Here is a 21,059-nt window from a genome sequence, read left to right on the forward strand (position 1 = left end):
GAGGCCTAGCTGTTGGCTGTTTTCGACGTTTCGGAACTCGAACAGTCTTCTGGAATGGATTACGTTAAAAAACCGAGGTACCACTGTAGAGTAGTAGAAGTTTACCAGAGGAGAAAGAAAAGAAAGCCTTCCATGCAAAGAAGCGTATTCTAGACAGAGAGGGAAGGGCTGGGCCGATGGTGAGTCCCAGGCACTGCAATGATTCAAGGTAGGCTGTGGTCTAACGTACGCCTGGAAAGGGCCAGCACCTGACTAGGAAGGGCCCTGTGTGCAGTACTACACTGTGGAGTCTTAATTTAAAACAGTAGGACAACCATTGATGCATGAAATTAGCTTGATTTTTTTGTTTTGTTTTGTTTTGTTGTTAAAGGCTGGCAATATAAAAGAAGACTTTATATTGTTACAAGATGATGGGTGCTGGGGTTTAATTCATGTGAGGTTAGCCTTGCCTTCTTGTTATAAAAACCTCAGTTAACTTGTTTTCTATGGTGCTTTGTACTTTTTAGATGTTTGTACCATCAGAGGAAGAGAAAAATCATGAAATTCTAGCCCCATCAGAAAGTCCATGTGGGAGAAAGCTGGTTGGAATGGGTAAGCTCTTTTTAGCCAATGTTCACTTTATTTTTTCCTTGCATGTGATTTTACCTGTCATTGCAGCTTAAAATCAATAGCTGCTTCATAATAATAAGCTGACAGGCCATATGAATTTAACATCATACCTTTTGTTGTGAAGGCAATTTTATGTAAGGTGGTTGTTTAAATCTGGTATCTCCTAGTCCTTGTGGCAAAAAGAAAGTTCTTTGAGCAAACTCTTTCTCAAGTGTTGTGTCTCCCTTCCTGCACTTGCAGGAGCTACCATTGCAGCTCGTTTCCAAAGGAAGGTCTGCAGCCCGTGGGCTGGGCCTGCTTCTCTAACTCCCCCACTCTTGGCCCGTGGACTCTGGCCATTGCCCCAGTGACTACACCAAAGCCACTGCAAGTTTGCATGGCCTCCTCTCAGTCTCTCAGTGCCAGTCTTTTTTATTCTATTGTATTATTTTTTTTGCTTTATGTTAAAAATATAGCTAACATACAACCTTATATTAGTTTCGGGGGTACAGCATAGTTATTCAGCATTTATATACCTAAAGAAGTGAGCACCACGATAAGTCCAGCAACCATCTGATACAATAGCACGCTATCACAATATTATTGACTATATTTTCCATGCTGTATGTCACATCCCCATGACTTGTTTATTTTATACCTAGAAATTTGGACCTCTTATTCCCCTTCCCCTCCTTTTTAAATGTATCACTTACAGTTGACATTCAGTATGTGCCAGTTTTAGGGTCCACTGCAGACTTTTTAAGGGAGAGCCTCAGTGTCAGAAAGGATCAGGGCAGCAACTCTCAAACTCTGGTCTCGGGACCACTTTACACCCTTAAAAATGATTGAGGACCCCAGAGAGCTTTTGTCATACGGATTGTACCTGTTGACATTTATCAAACAAAAAATTAAAATTGAGAAAGCTGTAAAATACATACTAAACTCATTATAATGAACTCACTCTAAGTTAACATGAAAAAAGGTGACATTGTTTTACATTTTTGCAAATCTCTTTTAAGTCTCGGTTGGTAGAAAATAGCTGGTTTCTCATGTCTGTTTCCGTATTCGATGTGCTGCTATTTGTTGTCCTGGTGGAAGTATATGGGGAGAGTCCAGCACCACACGTACCACGCGTGGCTGGATTTTACTAGTCTTTTCATATAATCGTGGGCACATCGTGTCGCCTCTGGAAAACTCCTTTGTGTACTCATGAGTTTAAAAGGTGAATGACATCTTAGTATTATTGTGACAACAGTTGGACCTTGTCGACCTCTTACTGGAAAGTCTCGGGACTTCCCAGGGACCCCTGGGCCACACTGAGAACCGGTGGGTTAGGAAAATGGAAATGACAGTTGTGCCAAGAGAGATGTGTTTATGGTTTGTACTCTAGTCATTATTTTACATTTTCTTCTGATTCACACATTAACTAGGAAAAATAGTAATAGGAACCTTAGAGTATTAGACCAAATTTAAAAGCAAAAAGCAAATTCTCTCTTTTTTTTTTTTACAATGTTGAAATGTCGGTGCAAATCCAATGAAGTGTCAGGGTGATACTGATTGCAAGGACCAGAAAACCCTGTAAAAGAAATGCATTAGCTCGTTGTCTTAGTTCAGGCTGCTGAAGCAGAATCCCATAGGTTGAGTAGCTTAAACAACTGTCTCTTTCAACAAGTCTTTCTCTCAAGTGGTGGTAGAGACTGGGAAGTGCGAGTTCAGGGTGCCAGCCTGATCAGGTTCCTGGTGAAGGTCTCTTCCTAGTTACGGCCACACATGGCCTTCCTTGGTGCATGTAGAGAGAGGGGGAGAGAGAGCTCATGTCTCCTCTTCTTATAAGGACACTAATCCCATCCTGGGAGCCCCAACCTTACAGTCTCATCTAAACCGGATCACTTCCCAAGGCCCCACCTGCAAATAAATACATGGGGGATCAGGGTTTTGATACCCTAATGAATCGATCTGAGGTGAATTTGAGGGGCACACGCATCCTGTCCGTAGCAGCCACAAAGCTGAAAAGTAAAGGCAAGGTGATCTGAGTGCGGTGATAACCCCAGAGACACATCTTGAAAAGGCCCAGTTTCTTCGTCCTTGGCCCACAACAGAGGTCACTGCTTTCTCATTCACGGCCCCTGGAAAAATATCTGTCCTGTGATTCTTGGCCAAAATCCGAAGACTTACTCGAATTTGGATGAAGTAGCTGTGTCCATCCTCAATGAATTGCTGTGACCAGGTGACTATAACTTTCTGGTTGACTTCAATTAAGGCAAGTGCTCTGTCCCCAGGGCAAGAGTGGAGTTGATGTCTCTGGGAGCACACTGCCCTGGACCAGTCTGGGCTCTGGGGAAGGACAGAGCAGCTACAGCGTCTCCTGCAGTGGTCCCAGCTCTAAATTATTCATGGGGATGATAAACATTAGTGAGCCAGTGAAAGTACTGGGAAAATCAAGATGGCAAATGCAGTCCTGCCCTCGGGGGTTCGCTGGAATGGCCAGGCGGGTGAGAAGATGCAGCCTGTAATAAAGATCCACTCATGTCTTCTGGGGTTCACTCAGCTGGGCAGGGCTTTGGGGACAGCCTCCATTTAAGCTGACCCAAGCTCTCCATGCCCTTTAGTTATAGAAAGTAAGATACATAGACGTGCGTGCATAATAAAGTCCCGCCTCTTCATGAGTACAGTTGTGTATTTAAACAAAAGTAAGGTCATAATATTTACACAGTTCTACAATTCCTTCTTTTTACTGAGCCAAATATTGTGGGCATCCTCCAGTGTCGCTGTGTACAGATTGACTTCATCTGTTAGCTCAACAGCGTGTACAGTAACCTACAATGAATTTTCCTGTTGGTTAGGTCTTTTACTAATTTCCAGTTTTGTAGTTTTTACTATTATAAATAAAGCCTCAATTTCCATATGCGTGTAACTGTTTCCCCAAGTATTTCCATAAAAGTGAACACATACATTCTGAATTTTGATAAGCACTTGTCACTACCCCACCCCACCCCGTTTTGGAGCCAAATATTGAAGGCTGAGTAGGTGTGTATTAGGTGGTAAAAGCTAAGAGAAAAGCAGTGTGTACGCAGTGTGTCTGAACCTTCACCCGGGACCACCTGCAGTGGTCAGGGCGGGACCTTCCCAGGCAAAGCCACCAGAAAGGGCAGCCTTCACAATTTGTGACCTGCCAGCCTTATAACTGAAGTGTCTTATCAGGCAGTCCCAGAAGGCTACCCCAAGACCTGGTAAGCTCTTCGTGCTGGCATGTTAAAGCCCTAACAATGACTGATCTCTCCAAAACTGAGATAGATGCATTAGTTAAAATGTGTTCACATGTGTTATAGTAGAAATAATTAACATCCCATTTGTTAATTGTCAAAAAGGTAACATTTGGGGGTTGCTGGAGTCCTTTGTTCCCACAGTTATATTTCAGATTACTGTGTTTGGGTATGGTTCAATAAGAGATCTACTTACGTAAAAGGAAGTGCTTTAGAAGAAAAATGTGTGTCCTGTCATTGTTGAGTAGAAACAGTACCTTGCACTTCAAGTTTCCAAAGAATATAAATAGACCTTTGCTGTTGGAAGGGATAACAGCTAACTTTTTACTTGATGGTATTATTTTTAAATCAACCAGTGTAACACTGTGGCTTCATCTTTCTTCCACCTTTCTTCTGAGCGTCAGACCATCAACATAGGTAAATCAGTACTATTTCGTGCACCACTGCCATTGTAAAACGTCAGGTGGCATTAACTTCTGTTGTTTTTCTGGTAGTGTGACAGAACATGGATTGTAGAAAATAATTGGTCAGAACTTTATAATTCATAGAGGCAACTAGGCCACTTAGCAATATAGTCCTACCTAACTGCCCTAAAACGCTCTAAATTTGTTTCTCTGCTTCAGAAACAATATTCAGTTTCCTTATTTCTCATTTTTTGTTTTTGAACAGCTGAAGTACAGAGGGAGCCTTTGTTGGTGAATGAATCACTGAGTGTAAGTCACTGTAGTGGTTGGTTGGTTGTCATTGTTGGGGTTGTTTTGGTGTTTTGAGAGCGATTGGGGAGGGGTGTCTGCATTTTTTTAGGAGACAGGAGGCTTTTGGTAGCATGCTTTCCACTGGAGTTCAGCATACTGATCAGAGTTTTTACTTGTTCTTTTTCACATTCAACTGTATCCACAGATGTCAGGAAATGTAGTTGTTTTCTTAAAAAAAAAAGAAAAACTCACTCTGAATTCAGCCCCACTGAATTTAAGCCAGTGTCATGAAATAGAACAAAGGAAATAGAAGAGACCCAGATCAGTCAGACTAGGAAACTCACCTGGTATGTGGATGCTAATGAATTTCTTCAAAGGACTATGAACTTTCGGTTATTCGTTATTACTGCAATGACATTGCAAATTGGACCATGATGTTCATTTGTCAGGGTGATGTAGACAGATTTTATTTTGAAAACTAAAGTTCACTTTTATTTTTGGAAAGCTTTTCTAAAGATACTAAACTATAATTGCGATATATGCATTTTCCCCCCCACATGTGGCTCTCCTAATCCCTTTTGTGCTTGAAAGGAAATTTTTTTTCGTATTTCTGAATGCATTTATAGGGGACCTGATATCATACCAGGAGTGAACATTTTGTAAAAGGCTTGCAAATCGCGGGCAGCCACATTCTTTCCAGTGCCCCTAGAGGTCTTACTACCCGACAGCTGTGACATCAGAGCCCTCAATGCCAAAGCATCCCATTTGTATTAGGTGAGTGCAGAAGTAAATGCGGTTTTTGCAATTGTTTTTAACCTTTTAAACTGCAATTACTTTTGCACCAACTTAATAGCTAGACACTCGTACACAGTCTGCTGAGTAAGAAGGAGGAGAAAAGCCCACTCGGTTTGGTTCAGGTTTACCTTCCAGAGCCAGTGAGGCGATTGTAAGCAACCCCAGCATGGCTCCATCCTACTTCCCAGGTTCCCAGAACCCCCGAACCCCAGCAGCTGCCTTTACCCATCCAGGCACAACCATCCTTCCGAAATACACATGACATTCTGTAGCTTGGATTTAGAACATTGTAGGGCATTCTGAGATTTCACCTCAGTTAAAAAAAAGAAAAAAAAGGACAATTGACAAGATTTGCCAAGGGGAAATCTTATGATAGAATCCTTTAGCATTTTTAAGTAAAAAATCGTGAGGGATTGTTGGATGGGAAGAGATTTCATAGAATTCAGAAATATATTCTCTCTGATTTCTTACTCTCTTGCCATAAACATTTTAAAGACGAGAATAAGCACAGTGGGATAATAATTTGTTAAACCAAAACGTCTTCAAAAAGGAAGATGCTCTATGCTCTTGAGCTTGTGGGTGAAATAGAAAAGAACACGTATTCCAGCTCCTTTCAGCATTCCCACAAACTGCCAGATTATGGAAATTACCTTTCTTTTTTTCTTTCTGCCTTCAAGACTTGGCAGATTATCCATAAACAACCTTTTCTATTGTATGTTTAGGCCGAAAATTCAGGCTCAAGAGCAAATGAAGACATTCACAGCAAATCTCCTGACAAAGAAGGTAAGTTAATGAATTTCATAGCAGTAATTTTCATAGTAATTGTAATTATCATTTGTTCAGTGCCTTCTATGTGCCAGGCCTTGTGCTAATTACTTCCACATTTTCTCTCGTTTAATTAATGTGATCCATAATGCGAGTGTTAGCAGCATGACATCTGTAGTTGAGGAAGGGCAGGCCGTGGAGAGGCCCGGTAGCTTGTTTAAGCTTACAAGCCATGCAGCTTATAAGTAAGTGGTGCCTTGCCTTAAAGAGCTACTAGAACTTTGCCAGTAACCTCACAGTGGGCTCAATCCAGTGTGAATACAAAATGTTTAGTCCCCTGTGCTTGTACTGTAGGCATTCTGTGCTAACTTCTGACAGGAAGTCTCAATTTGATACACCTCAGAGACACCACCATTACCATATTTTGCTTGGTATAATGTGCTCCCGTGTATAATGCACACCCATGGTTTTGGCCCAAACTTTTCAGGTGAAAAAGATCGTTTTAATTTTTTAATTCAAATTTTTATTTGTTTATATTTAGGTACTTGTGTTTTGTATTGTAAAGGAAGATTGGCATTTATTTTTTAACATGGTACAAGAAATTTTATGTAACAAATAATTACAAAACACAAGAACAGATACAAGGTACAAGAAATTTTATGCACCGGTAACAAATTTAAAATATTTAAGCATCATAGAAGGCCAAGAACTCCTCGTCGTTGCAAGTTTATCCTAAGTTCAACAAAACCGATTATCGTATTCCAGGGTATTTTATATATGAATATTATTATTGATTTCTAGAGTTACACTTTGAACTCATAACCATAAATAAAAGAATTAAAAACATTTATATAGGTACGGAATTAGTACTACCCAGGTATAATACGCATCCTTATTTTTCCCTCACAAATTTGGGCAAAAAAAGTGCACATTATACATAGCAAAACACAGTATGTAGGTCTTTTCCCAGGGGTCAGGCCTCATTCCTTGCAACCCTGAAGGCTGCCAACGCCCAGGGGATAATTCTGTGTTCACATAGAGAATAGAATTTTGTTTATTCCTACTGATTTTTTTGATGCCCTATTCCAAGAATGGGGAAATAGGTCTTGATCCCCTGTAGAGTTATTTTTATAATGTGTTACGCCATACCTAGTTTTGTCATACCTTAAAATTTAGTATACTTGCTTCAGATGCTTATTTTAAAGTGTTACAGATACAGGTGAATCCACATTATCTCCTTAATCCCAGTCTTTTTTCCTTTTATCTATTCCAAAGGGAACCACTATTCTGCATTTGCTGTATATATCTGTATAAACAATATGTGGCACTATGTTGCATGCTTTAGGAAGAGGGCATCACATTACAGAAACCGTCTCTACCGTATTTGTTTATTAAGCATTTCGTTCCCAAATTGTGTCATGTTGATGGTGTATAACTCCAGTTACTTTATTTCAATTGCCATTTAGTATTCCATTGTGTGAATACACCAGTTCTTCTTGTTCGTTTATTTTGTTGATGGACATTTCAGTTTTTTGCAACTTTCCCCACTTACAAAGAATGTTGCCATGTGTGATCTTGTACGTGTTTCCCAGTGCATATGTAGTGTACCTGTAACTCCAGGTGTGGAATTGCTGGGTTGATAGGCACCTCTTCAACTTGACTGAACGTGCCAAATTGTCCCCAGGTGGTGTGCCAGTTGTCACTCCATGCCTTCTCCCATATTTGACTATGGTATTGAATGTTTCCCACTTGTTCCTGTGCTGCTACGCGAGCTGGGGGGACATGCTGCCGAGTCTGCCCTGGCACATCCACCGACCCTCTTGCTCCTTGAGCCCAGTTACTCACGTCTAGAAATGGAATTTCTGGGACTTACCTGACATCATTGCTGTGAGGGTCACGTCACCATCATTTGTAAACTCACCTGCTAAACACACCCCTAAAATAAGTATTGGAATGAATAAGCATTTAAGGGTTTTTTTTCCTTTTTTTATTTATTACTCAGAGATCTCCAAGGGTAGAAAAGACAACACAGAAGCTGTCAGAGGTCACAGTGTTGAAGCAAATCCTACGGAGGTGGGTTTTCATAAGAAAATCAAGATTTCATATTTTATAGATAGTGTTTTTACCTGCGCACAAAGGCTTTACTTCTTTGTATATATTAAAAATAAAATGGAATTGTTCAGAGTTCTCCATGTCACTTTTATCTGTTTTTGCTCCTGTAATGTTTAGGTAATTTGACAGTTCCCAGGATTATTTGGACATGTCCATGTTGTACAGTCAAGAATGTTTTTTCATGTACTGCCTTTCATCAACCCTTTAATGGGCCATTAAGAGAGGAGAAAAACACCACCAGCTTATTTGTGACATGCCATCAATTGTAAGACACAGGTTGACTTCAGAGATGGTAAAATGAGAAATTTGTGACATGCCATCAATTGTAAGACACAGGTTGACTTCAGAGATGGTAAAATGAGAAATTTGTGACATGCCATCAATTGTAAGACACAGGTTGACTTCAGAGATGGTAAAACGAGAAATATTTGTTTAAAAAAATCATATTTTAGAATTGTTGAAGTATAGTATGTAACCAGAAACAGATTTGCGTATTTTCTATGCGTTTACATTCAAATCCCCCCTCAAAAAGACTCAAGCCAAGAAAATGAGTCTAATCGAAATCTAGGTACCAAAAGTAGTATTCTAGAATTTTTTAAAATGTATATAAAAATTTATTCCAAAGGTTAGAAGCTAATATAATGTGCCCTTGTTTCAGTAGATTTGGATCCAAACTCTATTGCCTTTAACACACAGTCATTCTTAATTCCAGGTTGAAGAAGAAGAAAGACATATGCCTAAAAGAAAAAGAAAGAAGCATTACCCTTCTTCAGATGATGAACTGGGTATTTAGAATGTTTATCTTTCTGTTTTAGCCACCTTTGGGAAACACAGTATTTTCACAAATAGTGGACCAATAACAGAAAATTCTAGAGGGTAGTACAGTTGACCCGTGATCAGCCTGACCACCTGCACAGTCAAGAATTCAAGTGTAACTTAAATCGGCCCTCCACACACCAATTCCCAGCTGAAGATCAAAACCACAGTTGACCCTTGAACAATGCGGGTTTGAACTGCACAGGTTCGCTTACATGCAGATTTTGAAAACTCAAGCCCATGTTGTTCAGGAATCCAATGTAATTGTTTGCTTTGCAGCTCTAGAGTCTAGTTTGTTTCCAGACTGGCTTGACACCTCCAGGGCCTTTTCTGGACTTTACCTAGAAAGTAGATTGTTTCTTAGGGAAGACCCAACCCCTGAAACTCATACAAACCCAAGCTCCCTCTGTCACCTGGGCCTGGGATCCAGCCAGGTGCCACCAAGTTCCTTATTTGAGATTATAATAAACAAATGGCCGGCGGGGCTAGTGAAACACTGTAGGAAAGGGGCATTTAATAGCCCCTCTGTGCTTCACTGTTCACCTCGCTGCGGTCTGTACAATGCCATCCAGTCGAATGTGCCTCAGCGATGGAAAAGCTCTCGTCCAGTCGCTGCTAGCCAGGTGTGACAGTTGAGCTCTTGAATGTGGTCAGTGTAAATGAAAGACTGAATTTTTCATTGTATTTAATTTAATTAATTTAAATATCAGTAGCCACATGTGGTTAGCAGCTACCATATTGGGCAGTGCAGAGACTTTTATACTTGAATACCTGAGACAAAGCACAAATTCAATAAATACTTATTAAATAGCATGTGAGAAAGAATGGATAAATACTTTTCTTTTTTGGTGAGGAACATGTAATTATTTTATAATTATTGAGTTTATACTGTGCCTACGTATTATCCATGGTACTTTATACCCATTCACAATAACTATGTGAGCTAGGTATTATCACCATTTTAAAAGAAAACGGGATTCTGAGAGATTGTGACTTTATCTCCATCAAGTATATCTGAATCCTAGCCAAGCCCATGGTCTTAATCACTAAACTGTACCCTTAGGTTACTTGTTCAGGAAGTTAGTGTGTCTCCGGGGACCCTTCCCTTTCCATAGAACCTGTTTAATTGATGTTGATGTCACTTGAGTATTTGTGTATTTTTTGTATTACATGTATGTATATATTTTTATATATATTTGTGTATTTTATGTATATATTAGGCTTTGTCAGGGCCAAGGCTCAAATCACATGCCATCATAAGTGCATTTAGAATAACTTTGGCTTCACTGTATCACAAACCTAAGAAAGAAGTCTCAAACTGTCTTAAAATAGAACTGTGCATTTCATTTTTCATTTAGCTTTTATTCCTTTGTGGTTCTGTCCAAACTGATTTACAGATGATAATCCAGATGTCCTGGATTCCAAAATAGAAACCGCACAGAGGCCATGTTCTGAAGCTGAGCCACAAGATACAAAGGTATTCTTTCCACATATTAATTTTAAATTCAGTAGGTAACCTGATTATATCATTGTGAATACTAATAATATTGTTTCAGTATCACTTTTATTATATGTATCTCTTATAATAATCACTGTATTATAGAAGTTGTATATTTTTTAGGCCTCAAAAAAGACCTAAATGTTGTACTTTATAATTTTATACTATAAGGTTATATTTTATCACAGTTTAGATATAATCAGTGCTTAGCTTTTTATTCAAACATAATACTGACTTCTTTAGGTTTCTAGGTGCTTTTTTCCAAAGTGTAGTATGCTGTATTACTGATATACTTATCACCGCAACAGGGAAATACAGTGACACATGTTATTTTAAAATGTTACTATTCTGCCATCTCTCTGCCTTACCTCCTACCCCTAAAAATATGTATAGTCCGGGGATGGGCCTTATACATTACCTTTCTCTCCTAAGATTTATTTCCATCTTAAGACTCGGGGAAGTGGCTTATAGATTTTTATTTCTGCCGCTACCTTCTCCTGTTCTCGGCCTGACTTTCTCTGGTTGCTGGTAGATGCCTCTTCTTGGGTGTTCTTCCACTTCTCAGACTCAGTCCTTGTCATTGTCTGTTCCCAACTAGCACCATCGCCTTGTTTTCTCTTTTCCTAATTTATTTTTTCCCACCTTGTTCCAAAAGTATTTAAGTTGGCTTATAAAACTATATGCAGCTGACTTCCAGCTAACTGAAATTAATTCAAAGTCTCTTTTTCTCCTAATGTGATAACATAAATAAAAAGTAGTTAAAGAATTTTAACAACCAAAGAGGGAAAGTCACATATGGTCATGAATTTCAGTTGGTTGTAGCCAAAGAAAGAGGCGGGCTTTTCAATTTTAAGGCCGTGCCCCCTGCCCAGTCCTGAGATTGTGCTCCTCGGTTTGGAGAGAAGCATATGGGAGGGTATCTTTTTATTTCCCCTTCAATTTTGTATAAGTTTTTTTAATGTTAAATTTATATAAACTATCTTAATAATAATGTTTAGTAAAAAAATCATACATAGATAATGTTTTCAGTATTTTAAAACAGTACGTTTAATGTATATATTTTTGTCTGCATATTATGTTAGTATTATAGTGTAAACATTTTAGTATTTCAAGCTCAAAACTTTTTTGCAACCAAGGTGAATAATTTGACCATTGGGGGTTCGTTGCTGTGAATCAGCCCAGCTAGATACCCAGAAATTCTCTTTAGCACTTTGCTTTATCCCTTCCCCCAGTTCTCCTACACCACCCAACAAAGGAAATAATCTGTTGCAAGTTCCTCTCTTCCTTTGAGGTTTCTCACAAAAAGACAAAGTCCAGGGTGAGAAAGAAGAATGATTCCAACTTTTTAGGGGGAAAAAAGAATGGTCTTGTTGCTTTGTAGTTGGACCTTATCTCATGCTTCTCTGCCTTCAGAATTTATCTTTTTTATCCTCTTACCAGCAGCAGCAATAGTTACTTTGTTAAAACAGTTTCTAACAGACTTCTAAGAGACCACTGGGAAATTGTTTTTGAAATAGAAAGGACAGCTCTGGAAGGATAAATGGAGGCAGTTTGAAAAAGAGGCTTCTTGTTTTGTTCAACTTCCCTGTAGGAAGAGAACTCTGGAGATTTGGAAGAATTCTCTAAAACGAGTCCTAACACAAACAGCACTGCTTCTAGGGTCCTGGAGGACAAAGGTGAGTACTGCATCTGCTGAGGTGAATGGTTTTGAGGGCACACTAATTCTTCACACGGCCAGCGTCTCTCGCCAGCCCTCACCAACTAAAGCTGCATTTCCTCCCTTGCCTTCCCTTCATGACACAGCCACACATGTGTTTAATATTCGTAGGGTTTGGGTGTCATTTCTCATTTGGATCGTAGTCTACCCAAAGTGTGCTGCTTGCCAGTTAACCAGACTCCAGCTCCTTGACTCAGTGGCATAGGCCTGAGAATGGAGTGCGTGTGCGTGTGTGCGTAGGTCACCTTGGGGGTGTCCCAGCGTGAGGCAGTGACAAAGCTCTGCGTTTCTGCAGATGATTATAGCAGCAGTGAAGCTGCTGGCGAAAAGACAGAGCAGAATGACGATGACAACATCAAATCTCAGGAGGTAAGGAAAGTTTCTCGTATTTGTTCAGATTTATTTAAGGACTAAAAGCAAAGAAAATGCGTTAAATGCCATTCCCTTAAGTTTTTCTTAAGTACTTTTGAAAGCATTGAAGGAGCTCTTTTTTTTTTAATTGCAGTGGACGCCATTTCATACAGGGCATTTTATTAGTCTAGTTCTAGTTAATTTTGTTCTCTTCATCTTCATTTCATCCAAACATTTGTATGAGACCTCCATCTGTCTTGTCCAGAGCTGTACCTCTGTGGCCATCCCAGGTTTCTGACCTGGCAGCTTAGCACAGACAAGCCAGGTACCAGTTCAGGTCAGATATGGGAGTGTGATGTGGGGTGCTGCACCCGGGAGTCTGGACAGAATGAAATGGGCCGCAGTCGGGCCTGTAGAGGGCCTGCACGGAGTGCCACCGGGGACCCAGTTTCAGGAGGCACAGGCAGGGGTTCCTGGGAGGCGGCAGGAAAAGGCGGACCCCCAACCTGCCTGCTGTTGGCCCATTCAGCCTTGCCGAGAGCCCAGGGGGCACAGAATTGCAGTGGTCTGGGATAGGCCCATAAAGATCTTCTAGGAAACCATGACCAAGTTTCCCCGTCTTGATACAACTTCTCAATAGTTCTTTCTACCCTCTCATACTCAGAGGCCCCCTTTATTCTTTACAAGGGATAATGTTTGGTGACAGCTGACTTAGACTGCACCTACATTTCAGTGGGCACACGTGTTTATTACAGCATTGGAAGCTCACACTTGCTGAGCGCTTGCTTGCATCACCTCGTTAGCCCGGACCCTGCACGACTCTGAATTCATCCTGTTGTTGTCAGTATTTGAGGTGAGGGCACCGTACTGAGGGACATGCCTACGCCCAAGGCCATAGGAATATCTGTCAAGGGACAAAGCTGGGACTTGAGGCCTCTTAGGACGGAACTCGAAGTCTCATTTTGAGAAAATGAGATAATCTTTGTATAATAGAGGATAAAACTTCTTCATCGCTGCTTTCTTTAAACTTTCCTCCTTAGGAAGATCAGCCGGTAATTATTAAAAGGAAAAGAGGAAGACCTCGTAAACACCCTGTAGAAACACCATTAAAAACGAGTAGGTATTTGGTGTGTTTTCAGTTCACACACAAGGAATTTTTCAACTGATTTTCTAAAAGGTTTATTTTTGCTTTTTTTAGAAGAAGACTGCAAAACAGATACTGGCATTAGCACTGTAAGTAATTACAAATGACGACAGCTCTTCAGATACTTGCTCTTGACCTAGGAGGGTACACTGCAATATCTAGTACTTTGAACTTTATTTCTTTAAGTATTTAAAAAGCTTTAAACGACTTTCTTAAAACCTTTCAAATAATATCTCGATTACTGATCTCTTCATGTAAGCATAATTATATTAGTTGTGTGTTCTTCATCCTGATTCCTTCCTCACTTAGAAGTTTCTAGGGACTTACCTTCTTGTGGTCACCCTCAATGAAAATATAGAAATTTGCTGTGTTATATGGTGTTTAGATAGTGGCTGCTTCCTGGAAGCTCCTGATGTGTCTCACCATCTTACTACTTTCTGTGACATTGCGTTTGTAATAAACTGTGCCGATTTCAGTGCAGGCAAGTCCTCAGTGATACTTTATCTTTTTAAACATTCTTTTTTTGACCCTGAAGCATCTACCCCACAAAATCATTGTACCAAGACTTCATTGCATGGGTTTCCATGACAGCATTGTGAGAGGGACAGACATAGGTCCACTGACCTCACAAAAGCAAATGAGATTCAAGCCTCCACTCTGCCACCTACTCCCTACTCCCAGATCTGTCACACTGGGCCTATCACGTGACTCCCCTGAGACTCCATTTCCTTGGGTACAAAATGGTATAACGAAACCTCCAGTGCTTATCTCATAGAACCATTATAAGACAACAAACCCGAAGCAGCACATGCGGCAGCGGGTTTGCTGGGCTTGGAGAACTTCAGCAGTGGACTGTGCTGCGTCTCTCCCCCCAGGACTCCTGGCCTGGCAGCACAGTGGAGGGAGGGGCTGTGGTTGCCCCCATGGAAGCATAGGCATCAGTAATCTACTGCAGAAAACAGCATCCAAATATGCTGCCTACATAATAAATAAAGGTCCTAATCCTTGGGTGCAGTATGGATTGACTTTCTGTGTGATGATGACAAACTGCTGACTTCAATTTTTTGTTCATGTGTTTAAATTCAGGTAGAACAGTCTCCACCTGGTGGCAAGCTGAAAGTCGTGCAGACAGGTGTGTGCGACTAAGGAAGGGCAGGGAGGCTGCTGCGGGGTAGCTTTTACAGTCATTGTTGCTCGCTGAAGTGGGCGGCCCCCTTGGTAAGAACAGCTGTCCTTGTAGCCACCAGAGGCCGTGTCTGTTAGCTTTTCGTGTCATCTGAGCCACTCGGTTTTAGAAGTCCGGGAAGCCTTCCGAGAGGAGGATGAAAGCAAGAAAAAGCAAAATAGGCACTTTGCCCTATACAAACCTTAAGTTACTGGGTATGTGTGAGGGAGAAATAGGTCAGCCTGGGAACCGGGTTCTTATCAAGAAGACAGGAATTCAGCTCAAGACCCCATTGTTCTCAGGAGAAGAAGCATTTTGAAAGCAGCCTGTGTGGCATACAAAGCCAGGATGCAAGAGAGAAAATTGTTTCAAGGATGTTGTCCTCATTGCAAAATGTTGATCAAGATTAGCTCTGGATGGTAGGATGACGGAAGTATTCCTCGTTACATGTTACCGTTGCCTTCATTTTTCAGGGTTTTTACAGTGTGTGTATTTATTTTACAGTTTAAAAACTTTTACATAAAATCAAGAAGAGTCATTGGTGCGTTTTGAAGGATTGATATAGGCAGAAAGATGAAAGTGACAGCTTTTTGGATCAAATAAATAGCATGGTCAGATCAGGAAAGGACGTATTCTGATCACCAAGGTCAAGCAAATGGAGAATTTAACAATTTCTCCACATTTAACTATCTGTGATCTTGTGATCATACCTCAGTTTTTCTTACCTCTTGTAAGATTAAGGTTTGTTTGGTTTCATAGGAGAAGATTCTGCTTATGTTTGGTTTTTAACCAGTTATTATTCCCAGTATTATATTTTAAATCCATACATCCAGAATTTTTGTAACTTGAATGCCCTTTAAAGACTCTAAACTATATGATTATGTTTGGGGTTGTTTAGCAGTAGTTTCCTGAACCTGGGTAATGATGACCTGTCTTTAACCAGTTTAAGACAGATTCTTGTTTTTCGGCCTTTTTCTTGGTTCAGCCTTTCAGTCTACATTGCATACTGAACTTGGAGAAAAGGGCAACAGCTACAGTCTGATCACTAATAAGAAGTACCTTTGGGTTGTTGGGTGTCTTACGAGCATCCCCATAACTTTAGCTATTTGAATGTGGTGCATTGAACTAAACCTCATTTTCTTACCAAGATATGTTCTCAGAAAAGTCTAACCTCTACAGAAAGCAAATATATAAAGAATAGGCATATACAACCTAACACAGGTTGGTCATGTGTACTTTTTTAGTTACGATAGCGGAAGTATTTGGAGTCAAAAGAACTTCTGAGTTATGTGTCTGAACAAATTGCTTAAATCAAGTTACTGGAGCCTCATTTATCCTAACTGTAAAATGGGACTGAAATATTTGCAGAGCTACATGGAGAGTTCAGTGAAGTCTGCAGTCCTGACCTGAAGCTCCTGGTGCATCATGGGGGTTCCCGCGATGTCCCCTTTCTCCTCCCTTTCTGGGTTGAGAACAATGAGTTGTACAACAGTGCACTAATTGGCACTGGTACATTCATAAGCAACAGGCCAGACTGTTGACATTTACTTTGACACTAATAAAGTAGTAATGCAGACATTTCCGTTTTCTTAAAGATGAATCCAGTAAAGAAGCAAGTACCCTGCAAGAAAGAAGTGTAAGCAACGTACGTGTTAATTTTCTTATTGAGAAATATGTCCTTTAGAAATAAACTCAGTCAGTACTCAGGGGGCAGCCCTTTCAAATTTAATTTTATTGCTTCTAGGATGATGGGGAAGAAAAAGCAGTGGCAAGTGTGCGTCGGAGAGGAAGGAAGCCCAAGCGTTCACTCGCTCTGTCCGATGATGCTGGTAAGTTCTTAGCAGGTGCTTGATTACAGGGCTTGGTCATTTCAAAATCACCCTTTTAAGAGTTTTTCTTTGGATAAGGAAATATTCAGTGGAGTACAGCTAGTTTTAATATCACGTAAATACGTGTGAAATGGCTCTAATCCCGTGTCAGAAGTGGTACGTCCCAGATGCTTTTCTGAGTCCATGTGAATTTTTCATGAATGCTGGCTGTGAACTGCCTAAGTAAACTCTCCCAAATGTGTTTGAGATTAAGTTAAACAGTTGTGAATTGCAAGTGCAGAAAGGAGGAGGAAATGGAAAACCACTTCTTCTGCCTCCAAGTCCCTAAGACCCTACGTTCCAAACTCCACGACTCTCGCCTTTGGAAGTATCTTGGGAATTGTACAATCCAGGTGTTACCCTTCTATTTGAACAGAATCCTCAGAACCAGAAAGAAAACGCCAGAAATCCATTTCTGAAACAACTGAAGACAAGAAGGACCAGGAGTCTGAGGAGGACGAGGATGAGGAGGAAGAGGATGAGCCCTCAGGGGCCATGACGCGGTCTGCCAGCAGATCGGAGGCTCAGAGGTAATGGGCTCGCCGGCTCCCCACCAGCAGACAGCTTCGGCTTTCATGGGCCTCTGTTCATGACTCACTCGTGCCTCCGTAGAAGCTGTTTCTTCTCATTGTATCTTCAGCAGAGAGCACGTGCTCTCAGCCCTCTTGACATTTCGGTTCTTGGAGAACCTGTTTTCCATCTTAAACCATTGTGGAAGATCACGTCAGAATCTTTGCTGGGCTGTAGATACCTGTTTGGTAGAACCTGTTCAGTTCCTTTACAAATGTGATGAAGCATGAGTAGACGTCTCTGACATTGTGTGTGCTGAGCACATGGGTCCCTGCGAGCTCCGTGCCTCACTCCCATGAGAGAAGAAGCAGGCCCAGCCGGCCCTTTTGGAAGGCATGTCTGAGCAGCACCCTGTAAGAGGGTGGTCGCTTGAAATTACCCACAGGTGACCATTGTTAACTTACATAACTGGTAATTTTATGTTTCCCAAACCCTAGTGTAGCCAGGAGCCTCTGGAAAAAAAGGAGTACCGTGGTCAAGTGAGTTTGGGGAATGCGGTGAGCTCTCTCTCCCTAAGTCACAGTGTTAATTACAGTGTTAAGGGCTTGGTAGAGCCCTCAAGGAAAGGAACCTGTTACACTTTGTCTAAGCAAACATTATAACCACCCCCACTGGTGTCATGAGACCGGTTAACATCAGGCAATGTTTCTTTCCCCACGGCACATTTTGAGAAATACTGCATCACTCTACAGTTAATAACTTTCTAGAGCAAGAATAGTTTCCATTTTAATGGATTCACGGGCTATTAATCTTGGTATCATTTTCTGTAATTTCCTTACCCAAGATTAATGAAAAAGTTCAGGAACGTTTTCTTCAAGAGTATGACTTTACTAACACCTGTCACTGTAGTGTAATAGTAATAGTGTCTTGTATTTACATAGAGACTTACAGCCAACCTATTTCTGATCCCTCCAAACTCGCATATTATTAGCCATTCATGCAGTGGTTTCATTTTTCAAAGAATCCGATTTTCAAGCTGAAAGACTTAAGGCACTCATATGGCTAAAAGGAAGGTGGTGGACTCGTATTTGTTCTTCAGGAGGGGCTGCTCAGATAAATAGAAGTCACAGAATCCAGATTCATCTGACAGGAGAGGGTGGGGGTGCTGGAGCGCAGAATCCCTGCATTCGGGTACAGAACACCCCACCTGCGCCACCACCTCCCTCGTAAATAGTCGTGGGAAGATCGCCCGCCTCAGAGAAAGTTCCACAGGCCTTCTAGGCATCGTCAAGTCAAGTGAGTGGCCTAAAGGAGCTCTCAGGTTTGTCTTTGAAAATGCATTCTTCAGTACCCTTCCTTAGTGAACGTTAAACCTTTGGATTTACAGATGGGTTCTTATCTCTTTAGTTCCGATTCCTTGGCATTGCGGGATTGGTTCCAGGTCCCTGGCGTCTTCATAATCTCAGATTCTCGGGGTTGGTGGGGTCTCAGCAGGCCAGTACTGCTGAGCCCCCAGCGCCTTGGCCAGCAGCTGCTCCAAAAAGGTCTTCCTGCTTCTGCACGTGCCTTGTGGCAGGAGAGCCACCTCCTGGCACTGTCTTCCTTGCATTCGCTGGAAGTTGGCCGTCCGGCTCCCTGCCCCTGAGACTCTGAAAGGCAGAGGCCTGTCTTCTTGTTCTGAGCCCCCCAGCACCCCCGACCTCCTCAGCGAGTCTGTCTCCTCTTTGAGAAGCAAACGTTCTACACCAGGTGCGGCTGATGAGTGCCTGTGGAGGGGGCTGCCCCCCTCGTGTGCTAGACTCTGCGTCAGCGTACTGCCGGACCTTGGGAGTTCCCTCAGCTTGGACTGCACCCGCTCGGCAAGTCCTTGCTCTTAGCGTTTCCGCTGCTGAGCCAGACCTCCCCTCGTGCGCTATTTGCTCTTGCAGTTGACCATTTACACCTGGTTACGGGCCTTCGTGTTTAGCTTTTGGATTGCACTTTCTTGAATCCTGGCCCCTTGTTCTGGCGAGCACGTTGGGGAGCTTTCTCTTGTCAGCCAGTATATTTTCTGTGTGTCCGAGTCATCTGTCTCTGAATCGCTATACACGGTCTTGCACAGTAAAAGCCAAACAGACTTAGTCTCAGATGACGTGGAGATCTGCTTGTTAGCAAAGTCCAGAAGACCAGCCATTCTCCTGCCTTTGGTTCCCGTTCTCTGACTCCCCACGAGGACCCTCGTCCTTGCTAAAGCGTGCCAGGGCCCGAGTGTTCAGTGCTACCACTGCCCAGTATTTCTATAATCTGTTTTAGAAAGCACCATAGCGAGCCATCTGCACGTGCAGCATTCAAACTTGGCAGCCCAGACACAGTTTCTTCTAGAAATCGCCAAAAATTAGCAGAAGCGAAGTTACCTACCAGCGAAAAAGTTAGTAAATCTCCCCCATTAGGAAGGTAAGTCCCTGCTTACACTTCAAGCATTTTTAACCCCAGAGACTGTTTTTGGTACAGTAATACTTTCTTCCGAAGGTCCTTGAAGATTTTGTCTTGCCAGATAACTGTCTTTGGGGATCACTAGTTTCCCAGATGGAAACCTACTCACAAAGGAATAGGAAGGGTGTAGGGAGTCTCGGTGGCCCCTCCGTCTGGCCTCCCCCCACGGCCCTCCCTCACAGGCTCGTCCTCGGCACCTGTGAGCCTTACACGCCGACTCCTGGCCACCAGGACCCCAGGCGCGGCGTGTCTTCTCCTGAGTGGTCACAGATCTGAATGCTCGGTTAAATCAGCACAGCACAGGCAGGCAGGTGACAGCCCAGAGTCGTTTCTGCTTTAGCCAGAGCGTCGGAGGGGCGATGAGGTGACAGGAGGGCAGCCACTTGCGGCAGAGGCATTCGCCGGCTCTGCACGCTGCAGTCTGCTCACCTGACGGCCGCCCAGGTTGTCCTGGGTCCTGCCCGCTGCCCTTCCTGTGCCACTTCTTCCTTCAGTGCCCTCATCGCCAGCCCCCCGTAAGCCAGGGCCTCCGTCCTTCACACCCCCCTCTTCAGGATGCCTGGCACCTGCTTCACCCATCCTCCTGTCTCCTTCCTGCGGCCCTCCGGTGCAGGTGACGGGGGTGTGTGCCGTTGCTTCCGCTCTGTTAGCTTTGTTCCTCCTTTGGAGCTGTCAGCTTGGTCCTGGAGATCAGACTTCTCTTACTTGCTGTCCATTGCATGACAGCGTCAAAAACCACAAGACTCTTCCCAGTATACAGAACTGTGTGACATCTTGTGTCACATCTGGTCGGCACAGCAGACTTGGATGTCTGCATTGTCATCTCCATGTTATAAGGGAAGTGATCCGCAATGCTGGGCAGCTCTCACGTAGGTTCTCCCGTTAGTCCTCATTAAGGGAGGTGTAGTACTCACCCTTGTTCTGTACGTGAGGAGAAGATTCGGTTCCATTATTTCTCAGCATTGGACATGCAGACCAGTCACGGGGAGCCTGCATCTCTAACAAGCTCCCAGGTGCTGCCAGTACCGCTGGTCACAGACCACACTCTGGGTGGAAGGAAAGGCCCTGGGTGACCCACCAGTGTCACGCAGCGAGAAAGAAGCGTGCCGACTCCACGCTCCTGTTCTCTGCTCTGTGGCATGGAGCGGCGCTGGACACGTCTGTTCAGTAGGCACGTGTTGTTTAGTGACTGATGGCTTCCCCTGGACACTGTTTAGAATGGGCCATTCTCACGGCACGAGTAGGTAACGTGCTGAAACGACATCATGTGCAACGATGTTTGACTCAGTCTGAGTTTGTT

General features: G+C 42.5%; 1 protein-coding gene across 1 annotated transcript in view; it reads left to right on the top strand.

Annotated features, from left to right (window-relative positions):
- BOD1L1 (biorientation of chromosomes in cell division 1 like 1) overlaps positions 1–21,059 on the top strand; it is a 51,427-nt gene that overhangs the window by 27,687 nt on the left and 2,681 nt on the right. The window contains exons 12-25 of the mRNA XM_081068210.1: positions 507–591; positions 4,521–4,564; positions 6,064–6,124; positions 8,109–8,179; positions 8,931–9,003; positions 10,432–10,511; positions 12,124–12,208; positions 12,545–12,618; positions 13,641–13,716; positions 13,799–13,833; positions 14,831–14,876; positions 16,505–16,554; positions 16,654–16,738; positions 17,154–17,307. Of these exons, the coding sequence (XP_080924336.1) occupies positions 507–591; positions 4,521–4,564; positions 6,064–6,124; positions 8,109–8,179; positions 8,931–9,003; positions 10,432–10,511; positions 12,124–12,208; positions 12,545–12,618; positions 13,641–13,716; positions 13,799–13,833; positions 14,831–14,876; positions 16,505–16,554; positions 16,654–16,738; positions 17,154–17,307 (1,019 nt within the window). The remainder of the gene's footprint in view (positions 1–506; positions 592–4,520; positions 4,565–6,063; positions 6,125–8,108; positions 8,180–8,930; positions 9,004–10,431; positions 10,512–12,123; positions 12,209–12,544; positions 12,619–13,640; positions 13,717–13,798; positions 13,834–14,830; positions 14,877–16,504; positions 16,555–16,653; positions 16,739–17,153; positions 17,308–21,059) is intronic.

The sequence above is a fragment of the Rhinolophus hipposideros genome (genome assembly GCF_964194185.1).
Source record: "Rhinolophus hipposideros genome assembly, chromosome: 1".
NCBI classification, from domain to species: Eukaryota; Metazoa; Chordata; class Mammalia; order Chiroptera; family Rhinolophidae; genus Rhinolophus; species Rhinolophus hipposideros.